The 24,376-nt window shown below is 42.5% G+C and overlaps 1 protein-coding gene across 1 annotated transcript in view; it reads right to left on the bottom strand.

Moving 5' to 3' along the window:
• The window catches only part of hsph1 (heat shock 105/110 protein 1), a 107,243-nt gene extending 87,362 nt beyond the window's left edge, over positions 1-19,881 (bottom strand). The window contains exons 1-2 of the mRNA XM_041199632.1: positions 19,553-19,881; positions 5,419-5,476 (exon numbers count right to left, since the gene is read on the bottom strand). Coding sequence (XP_041055566.1) covers positions 5,419-5,476; positions 19,553-19,659 — 165 coding nt within the window. The 5' untranslated portion in view covers positions 19,660-19,881. The remainder of the gene's footprint in view (positions 1-5,418; positions 5,477-19,552) is intronic.
• Between the last annotated feature and the right edge of the window lie 4,495 nt (positions 19,882-24,376).

Raw genomic sequence — 24,376 nt, 5'->3', positions numbered from 1 at the left:
ACCTTCTCCCCGATTTAAGCCAGCCTGTTCATAACTTTGGTGTCACTTGATCCAGAGGTGAGTTTCCAACATCATTCCCACCATCACTAGGATTGTCTTTGTAACATCACCCGACTTGCCCCCATCTCAGCTCATCTGCTGCCGAAGTGCTCATTCATGCCTTTGTTACCTCTAGACTTCATTGTTTCAATGAACTCCTAACTGGTCTCCCATATTCTACCCCACATAAACCCAAAATCATCTAAAATTCTGTTCTCCATGTCTTAGCTCACACCAAGTCCCATTCACCCTGTGCTCTCTGGCCTACATTGGCTCCACATCAAGCAATTCTCATTTTCAAGTCCCTCCATGGCTTCACCCATCCCCATCTCTGATCTCCAGCCCATCAACCCTCAGAGATAGCTAGGCAGTTATAATTCCTATCAAGCATTCCCAGTTTTAATCACACTACCATTGGCAGCCATGCCTGTGATTGCCATAAGACCATAAGACATAGGAACAGAAATTAGGCCATTCAGCTCATCGAGTCTGCTCCACCATTCAATCATGGCTGATAAATTTCTCAACCCCATTCTCCCGCCTTCTCCCCGTAACCTTTGATTCTCTTACCAATCAAGAACATATCTATGTTAAATACACTCAATGACCTGGCCTCCACAGCCTTCTGTGGCAATGAATTCCTTAGATTCACCACTATGACTTATGCTCTGGAATACCCTCTCTACACCTGTCCATCTCTCTCGCTCTCTACCTCACTTTCATCCTTAAACTACTCTTTACTTCTGACCAAGCATTTGATCTTCTGACCTAATATCTCCAAGGCGTTTGGTGTCATATTGTTTTATAATGCTCCTGTAAAGCACCTTGCTAAATGTAATACACGAATAGAAATTATTTTTGTTTCTCACAGAATGTTTAAAAAAGTGTAGAGAGGTAAAACTGCAACATCTGCCTTCAAACTTAACCTGTAATCTCAATTTAAGAGCTCACCATATTCTCAGGAAACACTAAGGCTCAGATTTTGACCGTCCAACAAATTGGGCTAAGGGATCACTATTCGCAACCTGCCTGCGTGGCTTTGAAAAGAAATGGGCAGCATGTAAAATTGATGCTCCCACCTCATCACCATGATTGTAGAGTGGCTGAGCACCACCTATGCTGAACTTGTGCCCTCCACATACTGTAGGGGGAACAGCAGTGTTCTGAACTTACCAAGTGTTCCAGGCAACCTGCCCTTTTTAAAAAGGCCTAGTCAAAAAGGGGATTTGCAGCAATGCACTGCTAGATAATCATTTTGGGTGACTTAGGGACAAGAATGTTGAACCATGACTAGGAAATGATTCCCCACTTCTGCCACACCACCAGGCACGGGTCAGATAGGTGTAGGCTAGGAAAAAGACCCTGTTTTTGCTGAAGGCAGTGGGAAGGCTCACCAGAAGCCTTCATGAATGAGCTTCAGGAGGGAATGGGAGAAGATGGAAATGGACTTTTAAGGCCCAGGGTGCCAGATCCAGGACAAGGCATACACAACACACCACCCACCTCTCGCACAGGACACCCCCCACTCACCTAGCAGCACTCTGACACAAAGAACTCACCCCTCACTAGTTTCTTCTATTTGCTTTGTATATTTTTCAACTAGATCTGCAACATTGAGCAGAACTTTTAACCTTTGGCAGGTAGGGTGAACAAATTGTTGATGTAATTTTAAAGACAATCTCTTTTATCTCCCCTTTCCAATTCTTATCCCCTAAAGCCATTAATATGTCTAATACGCTGATGAGAAACATCAAGTTTGTTAAAGGGATACAATAATAGCCTGACTAGAATCAACTTTCCAATGCTCTATGTCAATTTTCATTTGTGCCTTTTTCATTGAAGGTTTATTAAATAGCATAGTTATCTCACTAGAAACTACATCAATACCTGCAAAATGATTTGCTCTAGCTATTGCGCATGAAATTTTAACTCAACTTTTTGACATCAATGCGTTGTCATCACCAAGCCTAAAGCAAGTAGTTCTTTTAAATTCCTCAGCACTGCATTGATTAAACTTGACTCATTAAGTGATGGTCAGGTTCACATACTGCTGAAGTACAAGCACCATCAAGTGCTGCACAGTTAAAAGGAGTTTAATATTTATCACAGGTCTAAAGAAAAAAAAATTCCGTGACCAATACAATTTGTTCGGACTCATCATCTTGAACCTCTTTGTAATGTACCAGTTCGAGGACTTTGCCTCTCCACTTTGGGTACTTCCTCATGATAAAACAGTCACAGCTAAAGCAACTATTTTTGCTCCTTGCGAATTCCAGAGAGTCATTTGCTCATTGGTATTTCAACTTTGTCTTCTACTGTCATAGTCAGGTCTGCTAAAAAGTGTTTCACCCTCAATTCTGCCTGTCGTTAATACATCCATTATAAGTGGACTTCTTGAAATTTTGCAATCGAGTCTTCCATAATTTGCATAAGCGCAGAATATCCCAATTGTTCCATGAAGGCTAAAGGAAATGACCGTTTCTCTAGGAATTTTAAGGCGGCAGCCATAAAAGACTCCTTCTTTGAGAACCAAACATCTATTAGAAACAGTTGCCTGTCCATTACACCTTAGAACAAACCAGTAATTTAAATCCTTGTGCTGAGCCAGGGATCAGCAAATTGAATTTCGCCAATCGCTGTTCTGTTGAAGTCCATGATATATTCTTTCATGGAATGACCATCTGTTTTTCAAAATCTATCAAAATTGGAACATGCTTCATAGGCATTTAACAGATCTTTGTAGATTTCATCCAAGAATTCTATTAGAAGGACCAAATCTTCTTATTGTCCAACTGACTGCCAATCTCACAAAATACCTTGTGCTCTCTTTGGTAAGGTCAGAATCTATGTCCACTGGCCACATGCTTCAGATCTGAGGAAAATAGAGTTAATCATAACCTGCCAACTGGGTCACCCAGATTTTAGTTTTATGTCTGAAAATATATTTTCTAAAGTTTCCAAAATTCACTTTTGTGCAATCATCCTGTCCTACCGTGTTATACTCCAGCAAGCCTGGTGGTGAAGGGTAGTACTGGAGTCCATCTTTACAAGCTCTTTATAAGCATTTGATTGTATTATTACACATTACAAACATATACCGCTTGACCCAATACACAGTCATTGTTTCAGTCCATTTTTATTTATACTAATCACAATTAACCCCAGTTAATGCCCACCACTGGCTAACATGAAGGTGGCACAACTCCATGACAATTTACAAACATATGAATTAGGAGCAGGAGTACACCATTCAGCCTCTTGAGCCTGCTCCATCATTTAATAAAATCATGGCTGATCTGACTGTGGCCTTAACTCCACATTCCACCTACCACATTTCTGCAGGCATGATTCATTGCTACACAGGACTGATGCTCCCAGAAGATCCTTTATAGGTTGGGCAAGACCTTCTCTGGGGACTCCTCCTTTAATTCTCCCCCGTCAGAGCTTGCCCTCTGCTTCCTCCTCTCCATGTCCTGCTTATGTTGCAAAGCAAGTGGTGCTGCAACTGCTGCTCCCAAACTTGTATGAGATACTGTTTATTTTCTCCCTTCCCGTGGTCAGCAAAAACCTCTAAAATGCTCCACCAACCCACAACAGTGTTTTCACAAACTTTGCCTCAGCTGAAGCTTGTTGAGTGGCCCTCAGAAAAGATTTTGCAACTCACCAAGGCTCCTCAGACAGCACCTTTCAAACCAACAACTGCTACTGTCTAGAAAAACAAGGGCAGCAGGCACATGGCAACATCACCGCCTGAAATTCCCCTCCAAGCCAAATGCCATTCTCACTTGGAACTATATAGCTGCTCCTTCATTGTCACTAGGTCAAAATCCTGGAACTCCCTAACACCACATGGACTACAACGGTTCAAGAAGCTCACCACCACGTTCTCAAAGGCAATTAGGGATGGGCAATAAATGCTGGCCTAGCCAATGACACTACACTCCCATGAATGTATTAAAAAAATGCTTGTTGTGTCAGCAGCGATTAATGAAGACAGTGCCTGCACTTACATTGACCAAATTTGGTTGCATCAGCCTGTTCATGTCACTATAGTGATGACAGTGCCCATTTAAGGTCTATGGGTGCATGCAGAGAACACACATGCATACACCACTCTACTCCATTACACCATATGGGCTGTAGAGGAAATGGCCAGTAGTGCACTGAGCACATGAAAAATTCCAATAGGCCTTTGTAGCACCACTAGAAGATACACAAGTGAAATTCATGCCCCTGGTGTCTTATGTATCTGATCTATTATTTCTGAAGTATTTCTAAAGTCATGGAGCTTTTTTTTTGTACTGTTAATTGTGTATTATTCTATTGCAATCTTTGAATTCCATTTTCACAAGTGATTCGCACATCTTAAACAATCTGCTCAATCACTTATCACTTCCTTGGAGTTGTCAAAAATCTTTGACAGGGTCTGGCACCATGTGCTTTTTAACAAGGTACTAACATAAACTCCCACTAAAACTTATTATCTTGTTTCTTACCAGAAAAGGGGTTTGCAACATAGAAATACACCATTTGTCTCATCTTTGATTGTGCCACTACTCTGCTTCCATCCCATAGCTTTCTCCATTTTTCTTACTCTTTTCTCACATTACCTGCAGTTGTAATGCTAATGTACGTGTGAAAAAAATTTGACTTGGAAAGTTTATGTTAAGGTTGCACTATACTAGGTAAAAGTTTGAAATGCATTCAAAATTTAACTCTTGAAAAGATGTATTTAGGCACATAAAATGAACCTGTTACACCAGGCAGTAGTCTCAGCTCCCACAAGCTGCAGGGACTCAATTACACAGCCATTATTTTGAGGCATCTAGCTAAAACTCAATACTAAGAATTGTGGAAAAAGTGGGATGTCATATTAAGTTCACAATATACACTATGTTAGTACATTTGCAGATGTAATCAGTAGTTTCATTCTCCTTCCTTCCCCAACCTGCATTTTTACCCTTCTAGCAGTACATGGAAAGGAATGTTTAGGGTTTAAACAGTTGTAATGCATGGTAATAGGTTTTATACAGTGCCTGGTGAATAAGTGGTACCCAAATTAGACATGGGTTATGCTTATTAACTCAAAATTAACAAGGAAATTTCATAGCAGGTCTGGCAGCATCTGCGGAGGAGCACAGTTAACGTTTCGAGTCTGAATGACCCTTCAATAGAGTTCTGTTGAAGGGTCATTCGGACTCGAAACGTTAACTGTGCTCCTCTCCGCAGATGCTGCCAGACCTGCTGAGTTTTTCCAGGTATTTTTGTTTTTGTTTTGGATTTCCAGCATCCGCAGTTTTTTGCTTTTATCTTAAGGAAATTTCATACATAGCTGCTCATGAAAATTTGTACTGATACTTAGATTACAAAAAAAGTTACCTGACTTTTAGCTGCAACTCCAACAGCCCTGTTCTTTGACCCAAACGATACAACTGACCTAGTAAAGTGGAAAAAGTTAAATTAAGCATTCATATTTCTGTGCATGAATAGCAAATCAACTATTTAAAAATTAATAACTTGGATTCTACACATGTCCTGTTCTTTAGGGAGGGAATTTGTTTTCAGTCCAATATTTTGGGTGGCTGGGCTACAGCAATAATTTGCAATTGTGACCAATTAATTCTCCCAAAAAAATGTTTATCCCTCCTAAAGGTCTACTTCCTAAGCGTGCTGAGAAAAGGATCAGAGACCCAAAACATCATTTCAATTCTCAACATTCACTGGGTAACCTATTGGGAATGGCACCACTGAGTAAATCTCCTATTGGGGATGGCAGAAAACTAACCATATTCCCCACACACATGACATTTCAGTCAGTGACAGTTGAGAGTGTGCACTTCTAGGGAAATGCAAGGTCACATGGGCAGAAGCCAAGGGCGAGGCGAAAGAATGACACGGAGAAATGATAGATTTCAGAAAATTGAACTGAATTGGCCTATGGATAGTAAAAAGGTCAAGCCATGTCAAATTTTAAACTTTAAGCAGACTACCATCACATGAAAAAAAATTGTCTAAACAGCTTATGCTTGGACCAAAACTTTGTTTTGGAGGGAGGCTGGTGAGTGGCTTAAAATCTGGCATGGCAGCAGCACTTGAAAGACTGCAATTTGCAATTAATAACCAATTGTTCAGTGACACACCAGAGGTATGTAGGCAACATCTCTCCCTTTGGTTCTGTATGTGAGGTCCTGCTGCAGGAGCTACAAAAAAGCTTAATTCTGTCTGGGGCTGAGGTAACTCTGCAGATCATTAACTGAGTCAAACATAGCTAAATTAGATTGTGTATTTTGCTGGTATCAGAAAGGCAGCAAAAGCAAGCAAGCTTTCTTGTGGGGTTAACCAAGAAAGGCACAAACCCAAGCAGGAAACCACTGCACACTCTGGAAGAATTGCATACAAATATTGATCTTTTGCAGCCTTTTGGTGCCAAAAAGAGGTGGCCATTCGGTCCATCGTGTTTGCTCCAGCTTTCCAATGAGCATTATGACCTAGTGCCATTGCCCTGCCCTTTCCCCCATACCTTTGCACATTGCTTCTATTCAAATAACCATCTAATGCCCTCTTGAATGCCTCGATTGAACCTGCCTCCACCACACTTCCAGGCAGTGCATTCCAGACCCGAGGGCATTCCAGACCCGAACCAGTCGTTGTGAGAAAAAGATTTTTCTCACGTCACATTTGCTACTTTTGCAAATCATTTTAAAAATGTGCCCTTTTGTTCTTGATCCTTTTACGAGTGGGAGCAGCTTCTCCCAATCTACTCTGAGCAGCCCCTCATGATTTTCAACATCTCCATCAAATCTCCTCTTAGCCTTCTTCTCTCCAAGAAGAACAGTTTCAACCTCTCCAATATATCCTCACAGCTGAAATTTCTCACCCCTGGGTCTGCCCACTCCACCAACTTGTCTATGTCCTCTTGAAGTTTCACACCGTCCTCCTAGCTGTTCACAACACTCCCAAGTTTCGTATCATCCGCAAACTTTGAAATTGTCCCCGCAAACCATGATCTAGATCATTAATATATATCAGCAACAGTAAGGATCCCAATCCCAACCCCTGGGGAACTCCACTACAAACCTGCTTCCAGCCTGAAAAATATCTGTCAATATTACTCTCTGCTTCCTATTTTTTTGCCACTTTTGTAGGCACATTGCTACTGTCCTTTTTATTCCATGAGCAATAACTTTTCTCACAAGTCTGTTGTGTGGCACTGTGTCAAATGCCTTTTGAAAGTCCATGTACACCACATCAAAAGCATTACCCTCAATCTTTTCAGTTACCTCTTCAAAAAACTCCAGCAAGTTAATTAAAAACAATTTTCCCTTTAGAAATCCATGCTGGCTCTTCCTTAATCAGCCTATACTTTTCCATGTGACTACTAATTCTATCCCAAATAATTGTTTCTAGAATCTTGCCCACCATTGAAGTTAAGCTAACTGATCTGTAATTGCTAGGCTTATCCTTACAACGTTTTTTGAACAAGGGCATAATGTTTGCAATTCTCCAGTCCTCTGGCACCACCGTTGAGTCTAGGGAAGACTGAAAGATTATGACCAACGCCCCTGCAATTTCAGCTCTGACTTTCTTCAATATCTTTGGATGCATCTCATCTAGTCCCGGTGCCTTGTCAACTTTAAGTACCAACAGTCTATTCAACACTTCCTCCTTGTCAATTTTGACCCCTTCTAGCGATCCTCATCTGTCACCATGGCCTGGGTAGCATCTACCTCTTTGATTAAGATGGATGCAAAGTATTCATTTAATACTTCAGCTGTGGCCCCTTCGTTCATGTGTGAGTTCCCTTTTAGGTCCCTAATCCTCCTTTTATCACCCTTTTTACGTGCCTATAGAAGACTTTGGGACTCCCCTTTATGTTGGCTGCCAGTCTTTTCTCATAATTCCTGTTCACTTCTCTAATATGCTTTTTCACCTCCTCTCCGAACCTTCTGTATTCCTCTTGGTTATCAATTGTATTTTCTACTTGACACCTGTCATAAGCATACTTTCTTCTTTATCTTAATTTCAATTTCCTTTTTCATCCAGGGAGCTCTGGATTCATTTTCCCTAGTTTTCCCTGTCAATGGACTATATCCAAACCAATTTTTTGTTCTGAAGGTAGCCCATTGTTCAGCTAGTTTTTCCTGTCAATCTCTTGTTCCAGTCTATCTGGCCCAGCTCTGTTCTTGATCTTAGTCAGCTCTTATCCTGTTAATTATTCTTACTCTGGATTGCCAATTGTTCTTTTCTATCATCCTAAAACGTACAATACAATGATCACTGTCTCCTAAATGCTTCTCCACTGACACTTGATCTACTTGGCCCACCTCATTTCCAAGAACCAGGCCCAACAGCGCATCGTTTCTTGTTGGATTGGACACATACTGCTGTAGAAAATTCTCCTGAACACAATCTAGGAAATTTTGCCCCTCACTGCCCTTTACACTATCACTGTCCCAGTCTACATTCAAGTAATTAAAGTCCCCTGTTATAACTACTCTATAACGCTTGCACCTCACTAATTTCCCTGCAGATTTGTTCTTCTGCATCCTTCTCACTATTTGATGGTCTACAACAGGCAATGTTCCTTAGCTCTAGCCAAACTGATTCTGTCCTTGAACCCTCCGGGACATCCTCTCCCTCCAGCACTGCAATGCTCTCCTTAACCAATACAGCCACCCCTCCTCCTTTCCTATCTCTTCTGAACACGTTGTACCCAGGAATACTTAACATCCGGTTCTTCCCTCCCTAGAGCCAGGTCTTATCACCACATCATATTTCCACATGGCGATCTGTGCCTGTAACGACCCAATCTTATTTACTATTCTGCATGCATTCACATACATGCACAGTAACCCTGATTTAGATTATTACTTTCTCTCTTGCACTGACTTTATCTATTAACTTACTATTCTCTATACTAGTACTATCCGTCCCTCCCAGTATTCTGTGCAGCCTGGTGTTCCTCTCTAATATTTTCTCTTGGTTCTCACACCCCTGCTGAGTTAGTTTAAAGCCCTCCCAACAGCACTAGCAAAACGTTCCACAAGGAACTCAGTCCCAGCTGTGTTCAGGTGCAACCTGTCTGGCTTGTACAGGTGACATCTCCCCCAGAGTCAGTCCCAGTGTCCCAGGAATCTAAAGCCCTCCCCCCTGCACCATCTTTCCAGCCACACATTCATCTGTCTTATCCTCCTATTTCTGTACTCACTGGCACATGGCATTGAGAGCAATCCGGAGATTACTACATTAGAGGTCCTGCTTGCTAATTTTCTTCCTAACTCCCTAAATTCTGATTGCAGGACTACATCCCCCTTCCTGCTAAGTCATTGGTACTAATGTGGACCACAACCTCTGGCTGCTCACCCTCCCCCAGAAGAATGTCCAGGTGCTGCTCTGTGACATCCTTGACCCTGGCACCAGGGAGGCAACATACAATTAGTTAAAGAAAGCCAGCACAGATAAGGTAAATCACGTTTAACTAATTCTGAGAATTTTGATGAGGTAACAGAGGGTTGTTGAGGGTAATGAGGTTGATGTGTGTACATAAACTTCCAAAAGGCATTTAATAAAAGCGCCACATAACGGTTTGCCAAAGTTGAAGCCCACTGATAAAAAAGACACCTTGACAGCATGGTTAAAGTGGGCTGAGTGATGGAAACACAGTAGTGGTGAACAGCTGTTTTTCAGACTCGAGAAAGGTCAGTGGTGTTCCCCGGGATCAGTATTAAGATTACTGCTTTTCTTGATTAATGTTTAACAACAGACTTTGATGTATAGGGCACCATTTCAAAGTTTGCAGAATTCATAAACTTGGGAAGTATTGTGAATTGAGGATAGCAATATACTTTAAGACAGGATTTTAGGATGGGTGGACCTGTGGCAAATGAAATTAATGCAATCGTGTGTAAAGTATTACATTTTGGTAGGAAGAACAGAGGCAACATAAACTAAAAGAGTACAATTCTAAAGAGGATGCAGGAACAGAAAGACCCAAGACATAGGTGCACAAACCGTTGAAGGTGGCAGGGCAGGGCAGGTAAAGAAAGTACTTAAAAAACAGTATATGGGGTCCTGGGCTTTAAATAGAGGCAGGGAAGTTATGATGAGTCTTTGTGAAACACTGATATTCAGCCTCTGCTGAACTATTGCACCTAATTCTGGGCACTGCATTTTAGATAGGATGTGGAGGTTTTAGAGCAGGTACAGAAAAGATTTGCGAGAATGGTTATAGGGTGAGGGACTTCAGTTATGATAGATTGGAGAGATTCTAGAATCTAAACTGGGTTTGTTCTCCTTATAGAAAATATTTGAATGGTATTCAAAATCATGAGTGTTCTAAACAGAGTAGGTTTCCATTGTGGAAGGATTGGGAACCAGAGGACGCTGATTTAAACTGGCCAAAGAACAAAGTCATAAGGGAAATCTTTCTTAAAAAGATAGCGAATGGTTAGGACCTAAAATGTACTACCTGAGGACTATGGAGGCAGATTTAAATCATGGCTTTCAGAATAAAATTGGAAAAGCACTTAAAGGGAAAAACATTTGCAGGGCTACAAAGATAGGGACAGCCTCAAATTTCATGCATTGCTCAAATAAAGTCAACACAACTAGGTCTCGTTCGAGATGTATGTTAGATTTATTGAATTCAGTCATTAGGCATCTCTCCATCTCCCATCAGGGACATATATATGCCATTGATCTCCACTGCCCCCTCCTCTGCATCTGTCAGCTGCAGAATGTGGCCATCCACTTTGCAAGAGCAATTTAACTAGTCCCACTCGCTGAGAACTGACATGGGCTCAAGTGACATGGGGCCAAATGGTCTTCCTCTGTGCTTCTTCTATGGTTTAGAAGCACCCATTTGTTTCATTTTCTCACCTTCCCTATTTACCACTGCCAATGCAAATATGATGCATCCAGCTGATAGATGAGGTGCATTTGAGGGCAACTGACAGTTGAAAACATTTTTTTAAAAGTATTCTTTCATGGGATGTGAGTATCACTGGAAATGCAAGCATTTCTTGCCCATCCCCAATTGCCCTTGAACTGAGAGGTTTGCTAGGCCATTTCAGAGGGTGGTGAAGAGTAAACCACATTGCTATGGATCTGGAGTCACATGTATGCCAGACCAGGTAAGAACGGCATATTGCCTTCCCTAAAGGACATTAATGAACCAGATGGGTTTTGATAGTTTTTTAAAAAATTGAATTTATATTCCACTACCTGCCCCAAAGCACAAGTCTGAGCCTCTGGATTACCAGCCCAGTGACATTCCCACTACACACCTGCCTCCCCTAAAGTATTTCAGGGCTGCAGGTGTAAAGGCATGCCTTAGTCACTCAGGTTTGGTTTTTCCTCTATTGTAGAAGATCACAAGGGAGATGGAGAAGACTGGAAGTGGGTGTCCAGATTCTGCAGTTGACAGAGACAGGGGAGGGAGGTGGCAAGAGAGATCAGTGGTATGCTTATGTCCCTCATCAGGGATGGAGAGACAGGGAATTCAGATGCCTGGTAAGAGAATTAGATCAGGCACACATTTCATACAAAAGACCTAGCTTGATAATGCTGAATGGCAAAATGGCTACACTGCCACTACTAATTCATACCCTCCTCTTTTCCAGAGCCTTCATGCATTTGATTCATCAAAAGGAATTCATTCTTTGAGAGTGCAATGCCACAGCAAATACCACCATGCACGAGTGCAAATACTGCATTTCAGTGCAGCCAATTAGAAAACTAGTTGGGTTTTCACCTGGCGATTCACACTTTACAAACGAGCACAAGCAGATACTGGTGCAGTGACAGCTGTGAAGTGTCCCTATCAGGGGTCCACCTCTTTCCAAACTTTGCTCAGTTGGACACATATGCTGAACCTCCAGGAACCAATTAAAAACGGGAGTTCAGGAGGCATATCAGTATATTTGTGGGATGTTGACTGATGTTCCATGTGAAGAGGGATGCAGGAGTCCAGCTTCAACATAATTGGATTGGTCTCATAGGCAGCTGCAAGAATGTCTTCCACTGAGTTGCCATCTCTGTGGAGCCTTAAATATGATCAAATGAGCCCTCAAAAAAAAGTTGACGTGACTACGGCAGTTCAGGTCTTTTAGGGCAGTATTCATGCTGGCTTCCATGAGATTCCTTATCCATGGCTGTACACTGCACTGCTGATCTGTACCAATTGCTGCTCAGTAGAGTTAGTCAAAGGACGGATATGCCACTGTCCCAAAAGAAGGAGGGATAATGACTGCAAAGAGGACATGGAACTAGGCACTCCACTCAAAGCATTCCCATGGCTCATCTATTACCCTCCCTACAGCTAGCACCCGACATATTGCCTCAGCTCCTGATGGCTGACTCCTCCTGTAAAAAAAGGTATAGATGGAGCACTATGGGCAGAGCCTTTTTGGGCTTCAAGACCCAGATGTCACAAGGCAAGAGCATCTCAGCAGTTAAGCGTTCAGATTGCTTGGTCTCTACTTCTGCTGAAATCAGTGATTGCACCATGTAGAAATGCTGGTCAAACTAAGAAATCAGTTGGATTTCAACCAATGTATACGACACCCATGTACATATGTTTTTAAGCTTTAATTATCATAGTATTTAATTCATTCATTTGAAATTCTTTTCTATGTCACCAATCATTGAATGCAGAATGGAAACTTGCCATTTCCTTGGTGATAACTGAAGAGATGAAATCGATAGGACTAATGGGCGGGGGGGAGGGGATGTGCAACAGTTAGATGGTTGGTTGCAAAACTCCCTTTTCAGGTTAGGGTGGCTGGGATTCAGGAGCTGCAAGTTATTTTGTGCAGCATAACTGAATCTTTGAACTATTAGGCATCCTGAGCAGCTGGTCTGGTGTTGGGCGCCCCATCTAGATCATCCTCGTGGTCCTACTCTTCAAATGTTACCGGCTGATGTGTAGCGAGCATCTTTATCCTCTACCTATAATCCTCTGCTGTGCAATGTTGTACAGAATGCTCTGGAGATGCTCGCTAGCAAGTACTACAAGTTGCCCCCAGACCAGTTTTAAGAAACTGAAGCGTATTTTCAGCTTGCTTGATAACAATCTGGAGGATATGAGGCTATGTACCGTTTTTGAGCTTCGTTAGTTATATTTCTCAGGAGTAAAGTTTGAGGGGTTTCCTTTGGCTCCCGAGAGCCATCCCTACAGTCTAATTGCAAGAATGGAAAGTTTTGGGATGCTGCACTGTTACATGAAGGAAACATTATGACAACTGGAAATTTAGGAAAAACCTGCATAAGCCTTCTCTTTTGGTTGGACACCAGCTACACACTGATCATATGAAGTCCCTAGTGGCTCTGCTGGTCCTCTGATTGTGAACGTGCACATTCGGTAGTACCCTGTTCCTGTGGGAAGCCAGCCACAGATGTGTCTGCTCAAACTAGCTATCATCATCTCAGGAGAAACTAACAAATCCAACACTCACCTGTCTTACATATTTATATGCATCCAACTGGGAGATGTCTTTGGTGGCACCCAGGGAGCAGCCAGGTGCAAAGAAACTGAGGGCAGTGGCAACTTTCACATCTGTGGCCACCAGGTCCAGCACTTCTTCCAAAAACTGGAGAGTTACACAACCACCTGACATGTCAATCTGAGCCTTGGGAAGCACTGCTTTGAGGAGTAAAGGAAGCTGGTCCGTCGCCTGGGTAGTGCATGCTGTGACCTTTACACTTCTGATTATGGCACAGCGGATGGTAAATGCCGAGTTGCTCAAATCTCAGAGGGAATCTTGAAACAACTGCCACAACTGTTTTGCAATTTGTATTTTTATTTTGAGATGCGCGCTTTGAATTCAGGAGTAATAAGTCTGGTTCTGAGGCTTTTACAAAACTAAATTAAACATTTATTAATAAAAGCAGATTTTAAACACATACATAGGTCTACAAATTACTGCTATGATAAATCCTAGCTTCTCTAATTAATCTGACTCCCAGCTACACCCTTGTTAAGGGAACAGTAAAAACAAAATAGATTTTAAGAGACCCTGGCAAAGCACATGATAACCTGAACAGGGATATTCACAGTGAATTCACTTAGCTTTGGTTCCTATAGGCAGCAGCTAGGTACACAGAGGCTGGAGGCTTTTCACACTTGTTAGATCTTAGGATTCCTTCTCCTTACACATAACCTCATCTCCTTTATTCAGGTTTCTCCCTTTATAATGCAAATCCCATTGTTCCAATATGTCTTTGGACTTTACCTTGCTAATAATAAAAATCTTTTATAGTACCAATTTTATCAGTAAGCTTTGGGAAAAATAAACAGTTTAGATTCTTCTGGTTAAGTGTAACAGTTCACCCTCTTGAAATTCAACTACTCTGGTTTATGTAAAAATTTTCCTTTACTCTTCACATACTAAAACTGTAGCCATGTTCACTTATTTAGCATTTCAAACCTAGCTTCTCTTCTGATACATCAAAGTCTTCAGACCAGTTGCCTTTAAACACACACAACCCCCCCACCATTCCTACTTTACAATAAATGCCAATAACATTATGAAATTATATTTTCATGACACTCCCTTATTGAAAAATGAAAACGAACTGTCATAATTTAAAAACAGCTTCTTTTATTAACCCATCTTGTATCATCTCTTATGTTTATTAAACAATTATATAAGACCATAAGACATAGGAGCAGAAATGAGGCCATTCGGCCCATTGAGTCTGCTCTGCCATTCGATCATGGCTGATAAGTTTCTCAACCCCATTCTCCCACCTTCTCCCCGTAACCTTTGATCCCCTTACCAATCAAGAACCTATCTATCACGGTCTTAAATATAACCAGATGCACGCATTAACATAGACCAGGATTTTCCCTCATCAGGCAGGTGCGAAGCTCAGCGCTGCCTGTGTTGAGGGTGGAGAAGAGAGTAGGGCGAGGATGAACATTGCACATGCACGCTGGAAAAGCTTCCTGAGGGACAGAGATGAACTCATGGAGATGAACAGTTTTGAAAATAAAAAAAAGAATTTTAAAGGTGTTAAAAAACATGTCCCCTCATGTGACTCCAACCATGGACGGGCATTGAAAAACAACATTTAATTAAATCCTTAATGGCCTTAATTGGCATTTTAATTCCTATTAGCATTTTACAATGAGGCTATAATTCACTTCAGGGCTCCAACACGAAGTCTGCCATTACCAATATGGCGGCAGTCAACTTTTGTGGGTAGTATGTGGACACCCCATTGTTTCTAGCTAGAATGGAGATGGTTAGGTGGTTCCTCGTCAATTGCAACTGGAGGCTGTACTGCTGTAAGTGACTGGGATTAATTTTATGCACGTAATTTGTATTATTTAACCATCTTCCAATCACTGTATTTTGCTGAAGAAAATCACCATCAGGAGATATTGCAGTTTTAGTCATACAGGCTCTTTAAACAAACTCTAAGCAGACTTTATTTGCTGAGTAAATAAACTTATAGTATTTGCTGTAAATGCTGCTTAAGTGCCACCCACTTCCAACTCATTAGCTACAGTAGCACAGTAGTTATACCACTGGACTATTCTAAGGCGAACACTGTCATTGAGGAAACTCTAGACACCATAGAATGCCTGCCTGTCATGGAAGAGCTGGATATTGAATTTAGTGGTTACCATGGGCAAGACTCCAGGTGCTGCTGCTATACTGCTAGAATTCACCAAGCACAGGAAACTAGCATTCCTGCAGCATCTACACAAACTTCTCTGGAGACAGGGGGAAGTCCCCCAGGATATGCATGATGTAAAGATAGTGACCCTGGAAAAGAACAAGGGTGACAGCAGTGATTGAAAAAACTAATAGAGGCATCTCTGCTGAACATCTTGGGAAAAGTATGAGCCCTTGTCAGACTGCAGATCTTGGCGGAACACACCTGTCCCAAATCCCAGTGTGGTTTCAGAACTGAGAGATCTACAACTGAGATGATCATCTCAGTCCGGCAGCTGCAAGAGAAATGCTGCAATCAAAAAGACCACTATATACTGCCTTCATTGATCTCACCAAGGCATTCAGCCATGTGAACAAAAGCGGTCTTTTTAAGCTGTTGAACAAAATTGTCTGCCTGCCGAAGCTGCTCAACATGATCTCCTCTTTCCATGACAAGATGATGGGCAAGGTTAAGTATAATGATGAAGCAGGGGAACCCTGAGATCTGCTGCAGGGTCAAACAGAGTTGTGTTCTGACACCGACACTCTTTTGCATATTCTTCTCTTTGCTGCTGGTCATATGCCTTGATGCCATCTAAAGTGGCATCTACTTGCATACCAGAACTGACGAAGCTGTTCAGCCTTGCTCGTCTGAGATTCAAGACAAAGTGTGTCGAGCCCTCAGAATTGCTCTATGCTGACAATGCCACACTAACAATCTATACTGAGGAACACCTTCAGTGGTGAATGGACAAGCTCTCTCATACCTGTAAAGCTTTTGGTTTGACTATCAGCATCAGGAAGACAAATGTCATGGCCCATACCACCATCAGCATTGACAACGTGACACTGGAGGTTGTTCTTATTTCATATAACTAGGCTCCACAATCACCAGCAATTTGTCACTTGATCTGAAATCAAGACACATGACAAAAGCTGCAGCCGTTATGTCCAAGATGAGTAACAGTGTGGAATACAGTAACCTGGCTGAGAATACCAAACACAAGTCCACCCTAGCCTGCATCCTCACCATGGTCCTCTGCAGTAGTGAGACATAGACAACATGTGCTAGGCAAGAGAAAAAGCTGAATAGTTTCCACCTTTGTTGTCTCAAACTTATCCTTGGCATCTCTTGGCAGGACAAGGTCACCAACTTAGAAGAGTGTGTTAATTCCACCAACATATGCTCATTGCTCAGCCACGTTCATCAGATAGACATACAGATCTGCACCACTGGACACTTTCTTGCAAGATAGGAGATGCCGGATATTGACACTGACAACCAGAAGATAGTCGCTGATGGCTGTGACTTCTGCAGACTGATTGGAAGACTTTGGAAGAGGCAAACAGAGCCTAAAGGTTCAGCTGGCCAAGAAGAAGGCCCAGAGAAAACAGTAGCCAGCAACTTGTGCACCTTCTCAGCCCAGTCTTTCTGTGGAGCAATTGAAGCAGGAACTGCCATGCCCAAGTGGGCTCCTGAGCCACACTTGGCAATGCTTTACATAGTTGACCACCACAGTGCAAACCATCATCTTATGAGATGGAAGGCTGCCACAGACTAGTAAATCAAGAGAACTGGGCAAATGATCTGATATGTGTGCAAAGCTCAAAGCAGCTGGGGAATTCAGTTAATTAAATAAATCTGAAATTTAAAAAATAGTGTTAGTGATGATGACCATGTGTCTACTGGATAGTCATTAAAAAAATCTGGCTCTCTAATGTCCTCTGGGGAAGGAAATCTACTGCCCTTACCAGTCTGGCCTGTACAAGGAGAGGGGCAATGTAAACTAAAGGGTACAATTCCAAAGGGAGTGCAGAAGCAGAGAGCCCTGGGGTCACAAGTACACATTGAAGGAGGAGGCAGGATGATAAAATGGTTAAAAATACACATGGGATCCCGAGCTTTATAAATAGAGGCACAGAGTGCAAAACAAGTTATGATGAATCTTTATAAAACACTGGTTAAGCATCAGCTGAAGAATTTTGTCCAATTTAGGATGGATGTGAAGAGAGGTTGCAGAAAAGATTTGCGAGAATGGTTCCAGAGATAAGTGACTTCAGTTACATGGATAGGTTGGAGAATCTGATATTGTTCTCCTTCAAGGAGGCTGTGCCGTTTGATTGATGGTGCTCAAAATCACAAGGGGTTTAGACAGAGAAACTCTTCCCATTGTCAGGAGAGTCCAGAACCAGAGGTCACATCTAGTCATTGGTATAGTCATTTTCGGCAACACAAGGGGAAGAAGTTTTTTTTAAAACACAAGTGATTATAAACTGGAATGCACTTGATGAAAGGGCAGTGGAGGTAGATTCAATTGTGGCTTCTGAGAAGGATTGGATAAGCAACTGAAGGGAATGGGCCAAGGCGTGGGAATAACTAAACTTCTCTTGCAGAGGACCAGCATACTCAATGGGCCAAACAACCTCCTTCTGTGCTGTAACTACTTTATGATTCAGTGATGTGATTTCAGACCCTCAGCAACATGCTTGACTCTTAACTGCCCTTAAAATGGCCTAGCAAGCCATACAGTTAAGGTGGTGGCTCTTCAGCACCTTCTCAAAGATAGTAATGCTGATCTTGCCAGCAATACTCATACCTGTTGAATGAATAAAAAAAGTTGTGATGCTCTGCTTCCTATGCACATCTGTCACAAGTTGTACAACTGCAAAATTTGTATGTTCAGTGAAACTACATTCAAAATATGCATGAAATGTGATGGAATTTCTACACCAAAGTGTATAAAACATTAAGCACTCTGATCTGAGAGAGAAATACATACAGATCCTAATGAATATGCAGTTGTGATCTGCTCAAGGGCAGATCCTCTGCTCATTTTTCCATGCCTCAGTGCTGCATTTTCCTCTTCAGTTGCTAGCAAGAGCCTCCTATTTTCCACTTCAATGAGCAATATGACTAGGGAAAAGAATACATGAGGTGATTTTCTAATTGCTTCCCTCATGTGTGCTTAAAAGAAACACAAGTCCTCTTCCTGAACAATCCTCCACCTGTAAAAGTCTTCCACCAGCGCCACTGAAAATTCGCTGGTTTCACCTTTACTGGTAGCTTGTAGACCTGAGCATGGGACCCTTACCTGGGTCTGAGGGGACTCGCCAAAGAGCAAGGACAACTAACCCCTGAGGTCTGAAATGATCCTGCTACCCAAATGGATACAACATCCATAACCTGTGACTATCAGTAGTGCATTAATAATCAACTGCACATTATAATTTAATAAGAAAAAAACAAAATAAGATATTTCCTGATGGTTGTATCAACGCACCTGCAACAACGCTACAACAATTACAATTTAATCTAATTTTCAGAGTTCAAAGTTGATCAGAACCCAACTCAGAAAAACGTGGCAATGACATTTCTTAAGGGCACATTTCCTAGTTTCTAGAAATTTCCAGCATATTCCACATTCTTTATTTAATGCACGTTTTAATTAGAACTTCAATTTAATCAAGAAAAATAACTTTAGCAAGATTTCCCTACCCTTTTAAAAAATTAAAGTAGCAAATATTTACAATTTGAAGTTTTTTTCTCTCTAGAGCATCATTTTGAACTTCATCTTATTTTCGCTGAACTCCGAAATATTTTAATTTTATTTTTTGAAAAGAAAATTTTATAAATTATGTATTGATGAAAAAGAACGTGAAAATTGCTGCTGGCTAAATTTTAACAAAATATTACAAAGAACAAACATGATTGGGGCACTTTGTGCGCAAATATTTTGTTCAACACGCGAATCCGTCCAAGGTGGTGGAAATGTTCCTTGAGGGTGAAAAAAAAACAATAAAGAGAAGTGCAGTTATTTTGAGTGATCGTGCACCCTCCTGAAGTTACTTACGGGGTACATCTGTCACTGAACTCATTGGCAATGGTCTCGATGCCTCCTGCTCGAGCGATGGCGATGTAACAGTTCTGCAATCCAATATCAAAGCCGACCACCGACATCTTTATTTCAATCAAGCTCACCGACGCTACTTATCTTTTTCTGCTGGTTTGTTTGAGCCTTTCACATTTACAAATAGTGCCTCTGGCTAGCCGCCACTGAAAACTTGACTGTGGGCTTGCTGCTTCTAACACGCCGGCTCAGGCGCTCCTCTACTTTAAATACCGAGCTGGGAGGAAAGTTCCAGAAACTGTCACCATCCACTCGCCTCGCACCGCCCACGCGCTCATCCGCATTCTCCAAGACTTCCAGCCAATCGCAGCGCGGCAGCCGGGCCATCGCTCTCACCCCACCCCACCTCCCCCCGTCGCCATGGCGACCGCGGACGCTCTGACGTTCGCAGGGAAGTTCCGAGAGGCGACTGGAAGCTTCCATGGCCTTGGGCGGCGTTTCACTCGCTGGGAAGCAGCTTTTCTCCCCCACCCCCCAACACCATTCGGGTAATCCTCACATCATGGTCAGATAGTACAGGGACGGAGGGACTGGCTGGTTTGTTACCGGAAAGCGTAGATCCAGAAAGAAGATCTTCGAGATACAGGTTCCCCACTCCCCAACCCGTGTCCTTCATCTGAAGGGAAGTTTTACATAAAAACGGGGTTTCCTCCCGTTCGAGTTATTTTAGCCAGACTATGCAGGTTATACCTTTTATATAACTGTATATGTTCTTTAAAAGTAAAACGTGGTTGGTTGTCTTCATCAGGTTTTTTTTTGCCCGCCAATTTTTGGCCGCTTTTTTCCCCCGTTTTGAAGGCTCTAACCATAAAATCACAAAACCAGAAAAACCTAAACTATTTCAGTAGTTCCAAAACCAGCCATGCCTCAAAATGAAATTCAATATTTTCAGCAAAACAGCAACCTCCATCGTAAGGTCAGAAGTGGGGATGTTTGTCGATGATCTCACAATGTTCAGCACCATTCACAACTCCTCAAATGCTGAAGCAGTTCATGTCCAAATGCAGCAAGACCTGGACAGTATCCAGGCTTGGGCTGATAAGTGGCAAGTAATATTCGTGCCATGCAAGTGTCAGGCAATGACCATCTCCAACAAGAGAAAATCTAACCATCCCTCCTTGCTATTCCATGGCATTACCATTGACCAGAAACTGAACTGGACTAGCCATATAAATACTGTGGCTACAAGAGCAGGTCAGATGCTAGGAATCCTACAGCGAGTAATTCAACTAACTCCCTAAAGCCTGTCCACCATCTACAAGGCACAAGTCAGGAATGTGATGGAATACTCTCCACTTGCCTGGATGAGTGCAGCTCTAACAACACTGAAGAAGCCGGACACCATCCAGGACAAAGCAACCTGCTTGATTAGCACCACATCCACAAACATTCACTCCCTGCACCACTGAAACATAGTAGCAGCAGTGAGTACCATCTACAAGATGTATTGCAGAAACTCACCAAAACTCCTTAGACAGCACGTTCCAAATCCACAACCTGTACCATCTAGAAGGACAAGGCAACACCACAGCCTGGAAGTTCCCCTCCAAGTCACACACACACTTGGAAATATATCGCTGTTACTTCACTGTCGCTGGGTCAACTCCTAACAGCACTGTAGGTGTACCTAGACCACATGGACTACAGCAGTTCAAGAGCCAGCTCACCACCACCTTCTCAAGGGCAACTAGGGATGGGCAACAAATGCTGGCCTAGCCAGTGACACAAACATTACATGGATGATTTTTTTTAAAATAAGGAATGCATAAGGGGCCAGAATTAGATGAGAGGGATAAGCTGGAGGAGGCTATGGAGCTAGGGAAAAGGCAAGGGACTTGAAAATAAGATGATCAGAAGAAATAGGAGCAGGAGAAGGCCATTTGGCCCTTGAGCCTGCTGCTCCATTCAATAAGATCAAGGCTGCCCTGATTGTGGCCAAAACTCCCACTTATCTGCCTGTATCCCATAACCCTTGCCTTCCTTGTAGATAAATTTTAAAATTGAGGCATTTAACCAGAAGCCTTTGTAGGTCAGTTAGTGATTGGTGAATGGGAGTTGCAACAGGTTAGGACACAGGAAGCAAGTTTTAGATTATCTCAACTTAACTCAAAGTATAATATTGGTGGCCGGCCAGAACTGCATTGAAATAGTAAAGTCTAGAGGTAAAAAAGGCATGGATGTGGGTTTCTGCATCAGATGAGCTGAGGCAGGGACAAAGTCGGACAACATTAGGGAGGTGGAACAAAAACATAAAATGCTGGAAAAACTCAGCAGGTCTAGCAGCATTTGCGGAGAGAGAAACAGAGTTAACGTTTTGAGTCTGTATGACCCTTCTTCAGAGCTGAAGAGAAGTGGAAATGTGATGAAATTTATACTGTTCAAGGGGGCTGAGCAGGTGGAGCTGATAGAAGGCCAGCAATAGGTGGGGACAAAGGGGGGATTGACAAAGATGTCATGAACTAAAGGACAAAGGGAGTGTTAATGGTAATGGTTAGTGCTAAAAAGTATGCTAATAGTGGCATAAAGGTAAGAAAGCAGAATGTGATTATAGCAGAACAAGAGTAGCATTGTGTAAAAGGACAACATGGAGCAAGAGACAGATGGGGTAGAAGATGGGGTTGGGGAAGGTGCAGTGGGGGGGGGGAAAGTATAGAAAATGGGATAAAAAAGGGGATAAAACCATGGATAAATGAATAATAATAAAATTAAGTGGATAAAAAAATAAAAATGAATGCAGAAAAAAGGGGATTAAAAATGGGGGTGAGGATGGAGGAGAGAGTTCTTAGTCTGAAGTTGTTAAATTAAATGTTAAGTCCAGAAGGTTATAAGGTGCCTAATCGGAAGATAAAGTGCTGTTCCTCCAGTTTGCGTTGGGCTTCACTGGAACATTGCAACAGGCCAAGGACGGACATGTGGGCATGAGACCAGGATGGTGTGTTGAAATGGAAGCAATCGGAAGGTCTGGGTCATGTTTGCGGACAGACCGGAGGTGTTCTGCAAAGCAGTCACCCGGTCTGCATTTGGTCTCCCCAATGTAGAGGAGACCACATTGGGGGCAGCGGATGCAGTAGACCAAATTTAAGGAGGTGCAAGTGAAACGCTTTTGCACCTGAAAGGGGTGTTTGGGCCCTTGAACAGTGAGGAGGGAGGAGGTAAAGGCAGGTGTTGAACCTTCTGCAGTTGCATGGGAAGGTGCCATGGGAAGAAGATGAGGTGTTGGGAGTGATGGAGGAGTGGACAAGAGTGTCCCGGAGGAAACGGTCCCTACGGAATGCCGAAAGGGTGGGGTGAGAGGAAGATGTATTTGGTGGTGGCATCATGCTGGAGTTGATGGAAATGGCAGAGGATGATCCTGTGAATGCGGAGGCTGGTGGGGTGAAAAGTGAGGACAAAATCATCCTCCAAATAGGTCTTCCCAATGCTACTTTTCATCCAGTTCTAGATATCTGACAAGGAGTCCAACAAAACAAAAGTAAAATACTGAAATAAAAACAAAAGGCTGAAAGTATTCAGCATGTTAGGCAATATTTGTGCAAAGAGAAACAGAATTGACGTTTTAGGTCTGTTGTTATGACTGGGATGGGAGGAATGTGTGTGATCCAGCCTCGCCACACCACAGGCCGTACCATTTGTTTAAAAGTTTAATTTTCGCACCAAAATAACCAAGCGTCTATTTCCCCTACTGGTGCCCAGAACAAAAGAGTCTTCCACCAGGCATCTTTCAATAAACTCAGAACAATTATTTATTATAAAGCATTACTCCTTTTAAACAAGTTGCAAGTACTGGTTAACACACGATTGTATTCAGGAAGTATAACTATCTATCTCTTCCTAAAGAATTCCCCCAGCACACGCACAGACACACAAACAGACAAATGAAGGACAAACAAATCGAATCTGTCTGCAGAGATGGGCTTTAGAGGATGGGCGTTATAAAATAAAGGATAAAGTTTGCAGGGTCTTAACGCTGTCAACCTGAAGTCCCTAATGTGAAGCTGAACCCCTGGTCCTGGTGGACGTCTGGAAATTCTCTGGCTCAGCTTTGCAAGTCCAAATGCAGACCAGTTGCACTCAGGTGAGGGCTCTCTGGCTACAAGTTGATAGCCACACACAATTTAGGCAAGATAGCGAGAGAGAGCCAGTTAGGGTAGCCTTCCTTCTTCAGCTTGTTCCCCAACAAGGCCGCCTTCAAAACCAACAGGTTCTTTCTGCCATGTGATTTCCAGCAAGTTACTAGCCCTTGCTTTACTTAAGTCTTTTTCTCCACCAATTAAGGTGATTGCAGTTCAAACAAACAACCATGTCTCCCTCAAGTACCATAAAGGTCAGGTGATTGCTTGGAAGAGGCCTGCTTGTTGACAGTTCAAAGGTGAACTCATGACCTTTTTAAAAAAAAACCCACGCTAGCATTTAAATGTACAGGTGATGCCAAGCCCTTCCATTTTGTAAAAGAAAAATTCAGTCTTGAGAGGTATGGGTTTGAATTTTCAGCTTAGCAGGCAGGTGCGATCAACGGGCCCTGGAGTGGTCGGGAAATGGACCACCGCCCACAATCAGCCCCCGATCACGATTTCGTGCTGGCTAGCCAATTAATGGCCAGCCAATGTGAAACACATGCTGAAAAGCTCAGCGCTGCTGGGGTGGGGGTGGGAGGAGGGCAGGTGTAGACATCAGTGAGCACTGAGAGAAAGCTCCCTGAAGCAGAGAGCTGCCTCAGGGAGCTGCAGACCCGAAAACCATGAAATAAAGTTTTGAAAATCAGAAAAA

Source organism: Carcharodon carcharias, chromosome 11 (genome assembly GCF_017639515.1).
Source record: "Carcharodon carcharias isolate sCarCar2 chromosome 11, sCarCar2.pri, whole genome shotgun sequence".
Classification (NCBI taxonomy): Eukaryota; Metazoa; Chordata; class Chondrichthyes; order Lamniformes; family Lamnidae; genus Carcharodon; species Carcharodon carcharias.
The sequence above is the reverse complement of the archived record's forward strand: the minus strand, read 5'-3'. Positions and strand labels throughout refer to the sequence as shown.